Below are 12,759 nucleotides of genomic sequence, written 5' to 3'. Positions count from 1 at the left end.
CTATTGCTGAGACTAGAAGGCAATGGTGCCATCATAGCTGACAGCAACCTCAAAGTCCTGGTCTCAAATGATCCTCCTGCTTCAGCCTCCTGAGTAGCTGGGATTATAAGAACACACTACTATTCCTAGCTAATTTTTCTATTTTTTGTGGAAATAGGGTCTCATTATGTTGCTGAGGCTAGTCTTGAACTCCTGGCCCCAAGCAGTCCTCTCACCTTGACCTCCAAAGTATTAGGATTACAGGCATGAGCCTCTGCATCCAGTCTTATTTGTTTTTTGTTTCCAAATTCCTCCAGTATTGCCTCTTTTTTTTTTAGTTTGTTGTTGTTGTTGTTTATAGCAAACTTTTTAAATTGCCTTCTTCTTTTTAGTTTTTTCTTAGTGGTTACCTTTGAAATTACAATTAACATCTCAAACTTATAACAACCTAGTTTGAATAATAGCAACTTAGTTCCAATAGTATACGGACACTGTGCTCCAGTACATGTCTGTCCCTCTCCCTTTATATTGTTGTCCTCACAAATCACATGGTTACAAGTTGTGTTCCCATTTTCGTAGATTCATTATTTTATGAATTTCCTTTTAAATCATATGGACAAAATAAGGAATCACAAATCAAAATACAATAATACCAGCTCTTGTATTTACCTATGTTTTTACATTTACCAGTATTCTTTATTTCTTCTTTTTGGCTTCAGGTTACTATCTATTTCCTTTTCATTTCATCCTGATGGACTAACTCACTTTAGCATTTCTTGTGTGACAGGTATACTGATAATTAACTCCCTTTGATTTTGTTTATTTGGGGATGTCTTAACTTCATTTTGATTTGTTGTTGTTGAAACACTGTCTCACATTGTTGCCCAGGCTAGAGTGAGTGCTGTGGCGTCAGCTTAGCTCACAGCAACCTCAAACTCCTGGGCTCAAGCAATCCTCCTGCCTCAGCCTCCCAAGTAGCTGGGACTACAGGCATGCGCCACCATGCCCGGCTATTTTTTTCTATATATATTAGTTGGCCAATTAATTCCTTTCTATTTATACTAGAGACGGGGGTCTTGCTCTTGCTCAGGCTGGTTTCGAACTCCTGACCTTGAGCAATCCGCCTGCCTCAGCCCCCCAGAGAGCTCATTTTGATTTTTGAAGAATATGCAAGGATATAGAATTCTTGGTTGACTGATTGTTTTTCTGTCAGATCTTGAAATATTCATCCCACTGCCTCCTAGCCATCATGGTTTCTGATGCGAAGTCAGCTGTTAATGTTATTCAGGCTCTCCTGTACATGAACCTCTTACTTGTTGCCACTTTCAAGAATCTCTCTTTGTCTCTGTGTTTCAATAATTTAACTTTTAAAGTGCCTTAGTGTGGGTCTCTGAGTTTATTCTACTTGGAGTTCATTGAGCTTCTTGAATGTATAGATTCACATCTTTCATCAAATTTGGGAAGTTTGGGGCCATTATTTCTTTATTTTCCTGCCACTTTCTCTCCGTCAGGTAATTCTATGATGTGTATGTTGGTGTATCTGATGGTTTCCTACAGGTTCATCAGGTTCTATTCATTTTTCCTTTTTTTTTTTTTTCTGCTCAGACTTAATATTTTCACTTGCCTTATCTGCAGATGTGCTGAATCTGCTCAAATCTGCCATTGAACTCCTATAGTAAATTTTTTGTTTCGGCTATTACACTTTTCTGCCCCAGAATTTATTTGGTTCTCATTCATCATTTCTGGCTCTTTATCAACATTGTCTATTTGTTTATACATAATTCTCCTTTCCTTTGTCTCATTGAACATATATGTGACAGTTGTTTAATGTCTTTTACTAGTAATCACAAAATCTCAGCTTCCTTGGGGTTAGTTTCTATCCAAATCTTTTTCCCCCCTCTCATTTGCCTGATTCTTTGTGTGACTTGTAGTTTTTTTGTTGGGAACTGGACATTTTAAGAACTATAATGTGGTGACTCTAAAAATCTGGTTCTTCCCGCCTTCCTAGATTGCTTTTCTTTCTTGTGGGGTACAGTTTACCATTCTGACTTTTCCAAACTACTTTTTTTTTTTTTTTACAAAATCTATATTCCTTGTTTTGTATGGACCTTGAAGTTAGGGGTCTGTTGTCTGTGTGGTAATTTAGCCCTCTATCCCTCCATCAGGCACTACCCTGGTTGCTTTGCCCCGTGAAGTTCCAGAGTTATGAACAGTTGATTGTGATTCATTTTTTCCAGCTTAATATTTGTTTTGTTGTTATGACTGACCTCTGAAGATTTTTACTCTGCCATTTTTTTCTGACATCAGTAATAATGTATTTGAATGTGAAAATCAAATATACTCTTTAGTGTTTAATAATGACATTTCTTCTTGTATTAATATTCAGTAAGAAAAATTGAAGATAGATTCAGAGGAAAGTAATTATTCATAATCATAACTCCTAAAAGCATTTTATTGCTGGTCACAGTTTTTTAATATCTTTCCACACACTTTCCTATATCTGTTGTACATACCTTATCAATAAATATTTATGGACTACTTTCAGTGTCCCAGGTGCCTGTTAGGTTCTAAGACTATAAGGTTATAAAATATGAACATCAGGCTGGGCGCGCACTGCCTCACTCCTGTAATCCCAGCACTTAGGAAGGTGAGGCAAAAGGATCACTTGAGACCAGGAGTTCCATACCAGCCTGGACAACATGGCAAAACCCCATTTCTACATAAAAAAATTTTTAAAGTTAACCATGCATAGTGGCACATGCCTTAGTCCTAGCCACTCAAGACACTGAGGCTGGAGGACCTCTTGAGCCCAGGAGGTTGAGGTAGGTTGCAGTTGCAGTAAGCTGTGGTGATGCCACTGCACTGCCTAGGCTACAGAGTGAGACCCTGTGTCAAGGAAGGGGAAAAAAAGGACCCCAAGGAGGAATATTAAGGGGCCAAAGGAAAAACAGTATGATATTAAAGAAAGAAAATGTTTCAAATGTATTAAGGACAATTAAGTGGTCAAGAGCCAGCTGGCATTTATTGGCTTTTTACTATGGTGTCAAGTGTACTACAAATAGTATCTCACTTAATCCTCAGAACAGTTCCTGGAATAATTACTGTTTTTCCCATTTTACAAATTAAGATACCAGCAAGGGTAAAGTCACACAGCTGTCAGGGCGCGGTGGCTCACACCTGTAATCCTAGCACTCTGGGAGGCTGAAACGGGTGGATTGCTTGAGGTCAGGAGTTCAAAACCAGCCTGAGCAAGAGCGAGAGCCCGTCTCTACTATAAATAGAAAGAAATTAATTGGCCAACTTATATAGAAAAAATTAGCCGGGCATGGTGGCGCATGCCTGTAGTCCTAGCCACTCGGGAGTCTGAGGCAGGAGGATCGATTGAGCCCAGGAGATTGACGTTGTGAGCTAGGCTGACGCCATGGCACTCACTCTAGCCTGGGCAACAAAGTGAGACTGTCTCAAAAAATTAAAATTAAAAATTAAAAAAAGTCACAGCTGACAAGCACCCTTTTGTTTTCTTTCTCTCTTTTTTTAAATTAAACCCTTGACTTTAGCAATAAAACACTCACTGTAACCTTGGCTGCAGTAAGGCAATGCAAGTGATAGCCACATTGCCGAAGGATAAGGAATAGAGATAGGGTAGATAGATCTTTAAAGGAATTGGCAGGGGTAGCAATAGGAAGTCTCTGGAAAGAGCCTGAATATGGGATGTGGTTGTAGGGATAGTAATAAATTGAGGTGAAGTATTCAAGAGGAAGAATGGATGGAATCCTACAGCTAGGTAAAGGGAAGGGAGGGGAATGAAAATAATGGTCCAGGATTGATGTTAAGTTTAGGAAGTCTCATCTAATGACTTTTGTTTTGTGTGACGTAGGAGTGGGTCTTTGCTAGTGGGTGAGGGGTTAGAATCAGATATTACTAGAATAAAGACTGAAAACAGCTGCCGTGAGAAACTAGATAAAAATCCTGACTGGTGAGACGTAGAATAGGAGGTTAGCATCAGGTACAAAGATAAAAAGCTTAAATTTGGAGGCCGGTGGCTCACACCTGTAATCCTAGCTCTTTGGGAGGCCAAGGTGGGTGGATTGCTCAAGGTCAGGAGTTCAAAACCAGCCTGAGCAAGAGCAAGACCCCGTCTCTACTATAAATAGGAAAAAATTAATTGGCCAACTGATATATATATAAAAAATTAGCCGGGCATGGTGGCGCATGCCTGTAGTCCCAGCTACTTGGGAGGCTGAGACAATAGGATCGCTTGAGCCCAGGAGTTTGAGGTTGCTGTGAGCTAGGCTGACGCCACGGCACTCACTCTAGCCTGGACAACAAAGCGAGACTCTGTCTCAAAAAAAAAAAAAAGCTTAAATTTGTAATTATATCAAGCTTCTCAGCTACATGATTTTCCTCTAGCAGTAAACATTGGGGATGTATTAAATACCATGCTTCCCCAAAAATAAGACCTCCCCATAAAATAAGCCCTAGCAGGATCTCTAAGCATTTGTGCAATATAAGCCCCACCCCAAAAATAAGACCTAGTGACGGGCATGGCTATGCAGCGCATCTGCACAACCCATGCATTTCATCGTGGAGTGGTAAAGAAGACAAGCAGCCCTTCTCATCTGCCCCATCATGACAGCTACTATCCTAGAAGTGACTGGAAAGGTGCGGGCAGCTCCACCAACAAGGTTGGCTCCCCCTGTCAGGTCCCGGCCATCCTGTGCATGCTGCAAGCTGAGGCTTTGAGAGAAAAATAACACATCCCCTGAAAATAAGGCCTAGGGTATCTTCTTTTTTTTTTTTTTTTTTTTTGAGACAGTCTCACTCTGTTGCCCGAGCTAGGATGCCATGGCATCAACCTTGCTCACAGCAACCTCAGTCTCCTGGGCTCAAGCGATCCTACTGCCTCAGCCTCCTGAGTAGCTGGGACTATAGGCATGTGCCACCATGCCCAGCTAATTTTTTCTATATATTTTCAGTTCTCCAGCTGATTTTTCTATTTTTTTAGTAGAGATGGGGTCTTGCTCTTGCTCAGGCTGGTCTCGAACTCCTGAGCTCAAACGATCCACCCGCCTCGGCCTCCCAGATTGCTAGGATTACAGGCATAAGCCACCGCGCCCAGCCAAGGGGTATCTTCTTGAGGAAAAATAAATATAAGACCCTGTCTTATTTTCCGGGAAACACGGTAGCTCTCAAGAAACCAAAATCTTGGATTGTTGTTGAGTTTTTCAAAGCAAGGTTACCAGAAAGAAAATTGGTAAGAGAGTTAGTACTATTTTCTATAGAGTAGTTAAAATGTTGGCTCATGGAGTATAAACTAGAAAAAGAAAGGAGGAAAGGTGGAGGAGTAGAGGGCAAGGAAGATAAGGGTTGGAAAATTAGCAACACTGACACCCTGAAAGTTCTCATAAGGTCAAAGAACATGACTTCATATAGTGCAAGATTCTGAAGGAAAGCTAAAAGATAAGGAAGTATCCACAAAGTAGGATAATTTATTATTTCACAGGTGGACCAGTACTAAGGATTGGCAAGAACTAGGAATGTCTGAGTAGAGTGCCTTAAGCAAAGGTAAAATTTACCAGACATGAAGCCGTCAAGGAACTAGGAAGTAAAGTATTGGATAGGCTTCCCCAAAATGGCAGAACTTAAGAGTGGAGTTCAGGAAAATTGTAATCCAGAAGCTAAATGAGTGCAAGGAAGGAGCATAGGTAGATTTACAGATGACATTGAAAAAGAGAGGATAGTAGAAGCAGCCAAATGGCACAAGTTTCCTAGGAGTAATTTTATACAAAAGTGGAAGAATAACTGCAATCAGCATTGGGAAAGATAGGGGCTGAACCCACTCTCCAACCTTAAATATGTAACAGCTAATGCAACGAGCATCTATAACTTTAGGAGGGTGCAAGCAAATGTTCTTGTGATAAGGGAAGGCTTGGTTTCAGTTATGGCAAAAAGGTGATGAGCATTCATTAAAATTTGTTTTGTGTAGTAAGTATGTTCCAGAGAGCTCAGTGAAAAGACATGGGAAGGAGAGGAATTAGCTCTGTTGGGTAAGGCAGTAAGAAACACAGCATTATGGGAATCTGTAATATGCAGGATGTGCAAACATTAGTGATTATGTTTCTTGGACAGCTTTCAGGATACAAGTGAGAAAGAAACATGGCCCCAAAGATTCAACATACTACAGTTTCACAAAAATATGATCTTTATATCTGTATTATATATTTTTTGTAATACATACATGCATCGTTTTGTATCCTGTTTTAAAGATAATATATTGAACAACTTTCTAAGTACTAAAATTTATAGCATGCATCTCATTGTTAGATAGCACATAGTTTTAGTATATTTGCATAAAATTAATATTGACATCCTTATCATAGGTTATTATACTTTTTTCAAGTAAAGTCTTCATTATGTTGGAGCACATTTAAGTATTTTATATATTTATATTTAAAACCTTAGTTCAAGGTTATTAACAACTTTTCAAAGAAAATGAGTCTAGTACTGACATGCAACAAGAATGCATCCTCACGTTATCCCCTAAAACTGAGAATAATTCTAACCCTATAGTTCTGTGTAAAGAGAACAAATGAATCTTCAAATTAATAGAAATTCAATAGAATTCTGAGCCCAAAAGAATTAGTCAAGTGTTTTTAGTGTTTACATAAGCAAATAGAATTCCTCAAACTTGTAGAATTCATGGGCCCAATATTGTTGTCTTTGTCCAGCACATAGTTGCTCAGGTAATGTTTATTGTATTTACTTTGTATTTTTTTGTTAAAAGTATAAAATCAGACCTGCTTTTAACCCTATTTCCATCTTTTTATCTCTGTACCTTAGGTCACTTACCCTCTAAGAAACTTTTAGAAAGGTTCTTTATCTGTAAAATGGGGATGATTTTTCATATTCTTATAGAGTTAATGAGATTAAATGAGAGTAATGTAAAGTACTTAGCTTCATGCCTAATAGTAAGCATTCCTTAAATATTAGCTACTTATTATTGTATATATATTTGTTATTATTCATTATCCTCCTTTATTTGGTTTGTCCAGGATTCCAACAGCCATTTAGTATCTAAGTAGAGTTAACAACTCTTTGCCAACGTTAATAAATACTATTGAAACTGCCACATATCTGGCTGGGCTCACGGTGGCTCACTCCTCTAATCCTTGCACTCTAGGAGGCTGAGGCAGGAGGATCGCTCGAGCCCAGGAGTTTGAGGTTGCTGTGAGCTAGGCTGACACCACAGCACTCTAGCTTGGGCAACAGAGTGAGACTCTGTCTCAAAAAAAGAAAAAGAAACTACCAAATATCATGTAAACTGTTAAGCTAAATACCTAATGCCTTAAATGTCTCTTAAAACTTTCATATGAGATATTGGCAAAAAGTATACACAGAATATCATCAAATAATTTCTCCTTGTTGCTGCAGTAAAGCAGTAGCCCTGGGACTGCCTGAGAATCATACTGGGGATTTATTAAAAATTGGCACCACCCATAGATTTATTGATTTAAGTTCCCCAAGTAATTCTAATGTTCAGCCTGATTTGGGATTCACTTTTACTTAGAAATTCAAGCTATCACTTCAGACACTTAATGTGTTAAATGAGTATGCTGTGACAAGTGGAAAACCACAAAAATGATTTGAGATGTGACTGATTAGCTGAATCGCTGGTTATCATACACATCAGCCTCATGATGCAGACAGATTTGTATCTCACTCAGCAGAACTCCATACCAATCGTAGACCCTCTGCATAGCTTACAAATAGTCAAAATGCCAAGACTTTGCTATATGTTGGTTTGCTCAGTATTGCCAAGTGTTAAGACATGTCACATCTAAATTTTTGGAATCCTATAGGATGAGTCTTTAGTACTTCATGAAACTGCCAGAATTTCTCATGTTAAGCTATATTTTCACTTTTAATATATTTTGAAATTAAGTTTCCATTTGAATTAAATATTAACAGGATAATATGTTTCTGTTAGTAGTTAGGGTTGTCTTTAATATGTTTACCATTTAGGTGCCTGTGGTTCATGCTTGAAGTTTTAATGACAAAGAATGAAAACAACAGCCATGCCTTTATGAAGAAGATGGCAGAGAATATCAAATTAACCAGGGACGCCCAGTCTCCAGATGAATCCAAGACAAACGAAGTAAGATGAGTGTTAGACCAGTGGGTGTTAAAACCATGTTCTCATGACCATTATGTAAGAATTTAAATTGCAGAATGCTTACAAAATGTATTTATAGTCAGTTCTTAATTATATTTCATTACAAGGTAATTTCATGTTCACAATCTTCAGTACTCTCAAAAAGACATTAAAACTTCTGCAGAGTAGGAGCATATAAGAATAAAGTATACATCGGTGATGTCTTAGGAACATTTTTAGGTTTTTATGGGGGTTTTGTTGTTGTTGTTGTTGTTTGAGTCAGAGGTTCACTGTGTTGCCCAGGCTAGAGTGCCGTGGCATCAACCTAGCTCACAGCAACCTCAAACTCCTGTGCTCAAGCGATCCTTCTGCCTGAGCCTCCTGAGTAGCTGGGACTACAGGCACACACCACCATGCTCAGCTAATTTTTTTTCTATATATTTTTAGTTGGCCAATTAATTTCTTTCTATTTTTAGTAGAGACGGGGTCTTGCTCTTGCTCAGGCTGGTTTCGAACTCCTGACCTTGAGGGATCCTCTCACCTCGGCCTCCCAGAGTGCTAGGATTACAGGCATGAGCCACCACGCCCAGCCTGTCTTAGGAACTTTTAATAAGAGTTAGTTTAAAAAAAACACAGGGTTTCACTATGTCACCCCTGGTAGAGTGCAGTGGCATCATCATAGCTCACAGCAACCTCAAACTCCTGGGGTCAGGCAATCCTCATGCCTCAGCCTCCCAGGTAGCTGGTACTACACGCAGGCACCACATGCTTGGCCAAGAGTTAGAAAGAAATTCTTTTTGTGTGCTTTCTTTGGTTTGTTTGTTTATTTGTAATGCATACTTAGCGTTCATGTTCAAGTAGAGGGATTTTTGTGGGGTTTTTTGTTTTTTACCAAGGGGCTACATAAACAGTATTGAACAGAAATATGAAATATTTAAGGAATAAGTAACCACATGTCCTGCTTCTATTCAACTCTAATTTCTATATTTGCTGGGATTGTTGTAATTGTGATTATTTTGCAATACTGAAAGCTACATATCTTTTTTCCCCCTAGAAACTTTATACAGTATGTGATGTGGCTCTGTGTGTTATAAATAGTAAAAGTGCTATGTGCAATGCAGATTCACCAAAGGACCCAGTCCTCCCATTGAAGTTTTTTACACAACCTGAAAAGGTAATTTTCTTTCACTCACTTTTCTACCACAATAAAGTGATTTAAATTTAACTTACTGTCAACCCTAGTGGCAAATATTGGATTGTCTTGACTGTAGAGTAAAAAAATAGCAGCCTGAGCATCATTCCCTCTAAAATAGAATGTCAGTGAAGCTTGTTGTTGCTCCTGGGAATTTCTAGTATGAAGAGGAGTTTTCAGATTTTTAAAATTATTTTAATCTTGTTTTATTAAAACAATGTTAGTATTTTTATAAAAATAAAAAATTTTAAATATCTGGTACAATATAAACATAAATATGACTATATATGAAATGTTAAGGTTAATCAATTTGGTCTTGGCAATTGATAGTCTAGAATTCTAATCAACTACTTCTAACTTGAATGACAAATTAACTCCTATAAGCCTCAATTTCTTCATCTCTATAATGCAGGTGTTAATAATACATATGAACAATTACCAATATCTAGATTTATATGAAGAGTTTATCACATTAGAAGCATTCAGTAAATGGTATTATTAATAGCACATTGTACATTTATTCTGCTACCAGCGAATTAAGTTTTCCATGTAAGTAAATTTTCCAGACAACCCAAACTCTATAAGGTTTTCCAGCTAATTTGGATTTTCTAAAACTTTATTTTTATTTCTGAGGGGTATTTTTTGTTTGTTTGTTTGAGATGGGGTCTTGTTATATCACCCAGGCTAATCTTGAATTCCTAGCCTCAAGTGATCCTACCATCTCAGCCTCATGAGTAGCTGGAATTACAGGCATGACCCACTGCACCTGGCTAAAATTTAAAAAAATATCTTTTATTTCTTTTAGGTGGTATTTTGAAGTTTAACTTTCCTGTGATTTATTCAAAAAACAGAATCCCAAATATTTTTAATTGGAGAAAAATACACCATTTCAAACTTTTTTACACATTTTCAAACTGATAGATATGCCTCAGTAACAACCCTCTTTGAGTATCCTGCAAAAGAACATTCTATGAAATGGAGCTTCCTAATTTGAATGCCATACTTTGCTAAAATTTAGTCAGGTTTTCATTATTGATTTAGTGTTCAACATTTACTATGCCTGGCTTTTGATAGTAATAATAAGAATTGCAATACTATTTGCCTTCTGATTGAATCTACTGATCTTCGTGAATATTCCTAAGTGAGTTCTGGAATTTAAATTTATCCTGTTGTTGACCCAGGGCCATCTTGACAGAAATGGTACCCAGATAGAATCTCCATAACTGCAATGATATCATAATCAGGAATTAAGTTGCAATTTGTCACTACACCTACGTGGTCTCACAAATAGTATTTTTTTCATTGTTTTTTCTTCTGTTATCTGCAATGTCTAGTGTTTTAGTCTTAATAACAACCTAAGTTTTTCTATATTCAATATGTAACTTTCCACATTTTTTTTTCTAATGTGTTGCTTTTAATCTGTTACTAATTCAAATACGTGACACTGGGCTCGTTTAGATAGTGAGCCTAGTGAGCAAGCAGTGTATCTTCATGAATGAAGTGCATGGACTTTGGTGCCCAGACCTTGTAACATTTACTTTATCTGCATAAACGCCTCTGTACGTAATGAATGATTCAGCTGTGCCTAGCACCGATGGCAAAAGTGCGATTTCCTCACTGGCATACTTAAGCCCTTTGTTCTTTCCCATGATACTAGTGTGAAGGTAAATTCAATGAAAGAAAATGTATTTTTAATAATACTACTTAAAAGTTAATTTCTTGATTGTAGTAGATACTTTTGCTTCAGTGACACATCATTGTAGTTTATTTGTTTCAATTTTCAGAATGTTTAACAGGGAGAAGCATCAAAGGATCAAACTAAGTTTTATAATTGTTTGCATTTGGTTTAATTCATTTATTAACTGGTTAATATCGCTGCTATCAATGAACATTAATGTTGATTTAATTATATTTTGATGGTATATTACCTTTGTGATTTGGACTGTCAGTCTACTTATGGTTCTAAGAATCAAAATATTTTTAATTAAAGTGACAGATATTTTCAATGAGGATAATTTTCTTAAGCTCTAGTGTGGAGTTCCTTCGGAGAATATTAAGTGTGTCTAGTATGTACATAAGTATCATATTGGATACTTGGAGACCCCAAAAGTTTTATGATAAAGTGGAGAAGGTGAAGATAATTTAATGAATAAACTGGAACCTGTTTGCACTGAACAATATGAAAAACTAAGAGTATGCTTTATTTAAAATGTGATTTAGGAAATTTACCTCTGACATTTGCTTAAGTCTTATGTGCCATTGATTTAATTTAAAGCTAGATATATGATATGGCTCATTTAGATGTGTTTTGATTATTTGATGAGTTAGTATATATTGTTAACACCAGTGTAATTATTATTACAAGGCGCAAAGCCTGAAAAGTCTTATTGATGTATCCTTTTTTTTTTTTAAATAGGACTTTTGTAATGACAAAAGTTATATTTCAGAAGAGACAAGAGTACTTCTGTTAACAGGAAAGGTATTATGTTCTTGATAATTAGAGATCTTTATTTCATATATATATATAATATATATATATAACTTCTGCTATTCCTATAAAATACCTTTTAAATGTCCCCTAGAATTTACAGTTCCTGATTCTTAGGGATCATGTGTAAATTTGTAACATCTAAAACAGCTGCATTCTCAGACTTTTTTCTGTCATGTCTTCTGAATCGCTACTGTGCTTTCTCATCAGTAATGATAAGCTTCAAATTATTTACAATCTACAAAGCAGACTTTTCTGAGAAATTGTGTAATAAACTTAGATGTTCAAGATAAAGAACAATAATAATTTTAAGGTACTAATGAGCTACACAATTTTATATTCTGTAAAAGTAATGTGATGGCACCTAAAACAAAACGAAATTTGATTTTGGTAAACAGTTACTAAAGTATTGCTATATATATTCAATAGTTTTTTATAAGATTTTATTATATACTTCACTGTATTTTAGGGATACTCTTTATTTTGATTGAATAATAAGGGATAATATTGTCTAGTTATTAAGAGATTAATAAAGGATTAATCCCTTAATAATAAGGGATAATATTATCTAGTTATTAAGTAGAGTTAATGCTTATGACTTTTAATTGTATTAAAATAACCAAACATAATTTTACAGAATTATCATCTCTAATAAATTTAAGGTTGACTTTCCAAGGTAACAAAAATTCTTTGGCTTAGGTTGAATAATATCTCTCATATGTGTCTAAATTTACATGTATTCCATTCAGTAAGTTATAAATAATGTGTGTGTGTGTGTGTGATTTTTAGCCAAAGCCTGCTGGAGTACTAGGTGCAGTCAACAAGCCTTTATCAGCAACGGGAAGGAAACCCTATGTTAGAAGCACTGGCACTGAGACTGGAAGCAATGTTAATATAAATTCAGAGCTGAACCCTGCAACCGGAAATCGATCAAGGCAATTTTTTCTC

General features: G+C 36.5%; 1 protein-coding gene across 3 annotated transcripts in view; it reads left to right on the top strand.

Annotated features, from left to right (window-relative positions):
* Positions 1 to 12,759, top strand: part of PDS5A (PDS5 cohesin associated factor A) — a 134,549-nt gene that overhangs the window by 106,243 nt on the left and 15,547 nt on the right. For all 3 annotated transcript variants that reach the window (XM_012753924.3, XM_076001201.1, XM_076001202.1), the window contains exons 27-30: positions 8,002 to 8,134; positions 9,186 to 9,305; positions 11,740 to 11,802; positions 12,601 to 12,746. In XM_012753924.3, the coding sequence (XP_012609378.1) occupies positions 8,002 to 8,134; positions 9,186 to 9,305; positions 11,740 to 11,802; positions 12,601 to 12,746 (462 nt within the window). The remainder of the gene's footprint in view (positions 1 to 8,001; positions 8,135 to 9,185; positions 9,306 to 11,739; positions 11,803 to 12,600; positions 12,747 to 12,759) is intronic.

This window comes from Microcebus murinus, chromosome 3, assembly GCF_040939455.1.
Source record: "Microcebus murinus isolate Inina chromosome 3, M.murinus_Inina_mat1.0, whole genome shotgun sequence".
In the NCBI taxonomy this organism is placed as follows: domain Eukaryota; kingdom Metazoa; phylum Chordata; class Mammalia; order Primates; family Cheirogaleidae; genus Microcebus; species Microcebus murinus.
Note: the sequence above shows the minus strand (reverse complement) of the source record. Positions and strands in the feature narration are given on the sequence as shown.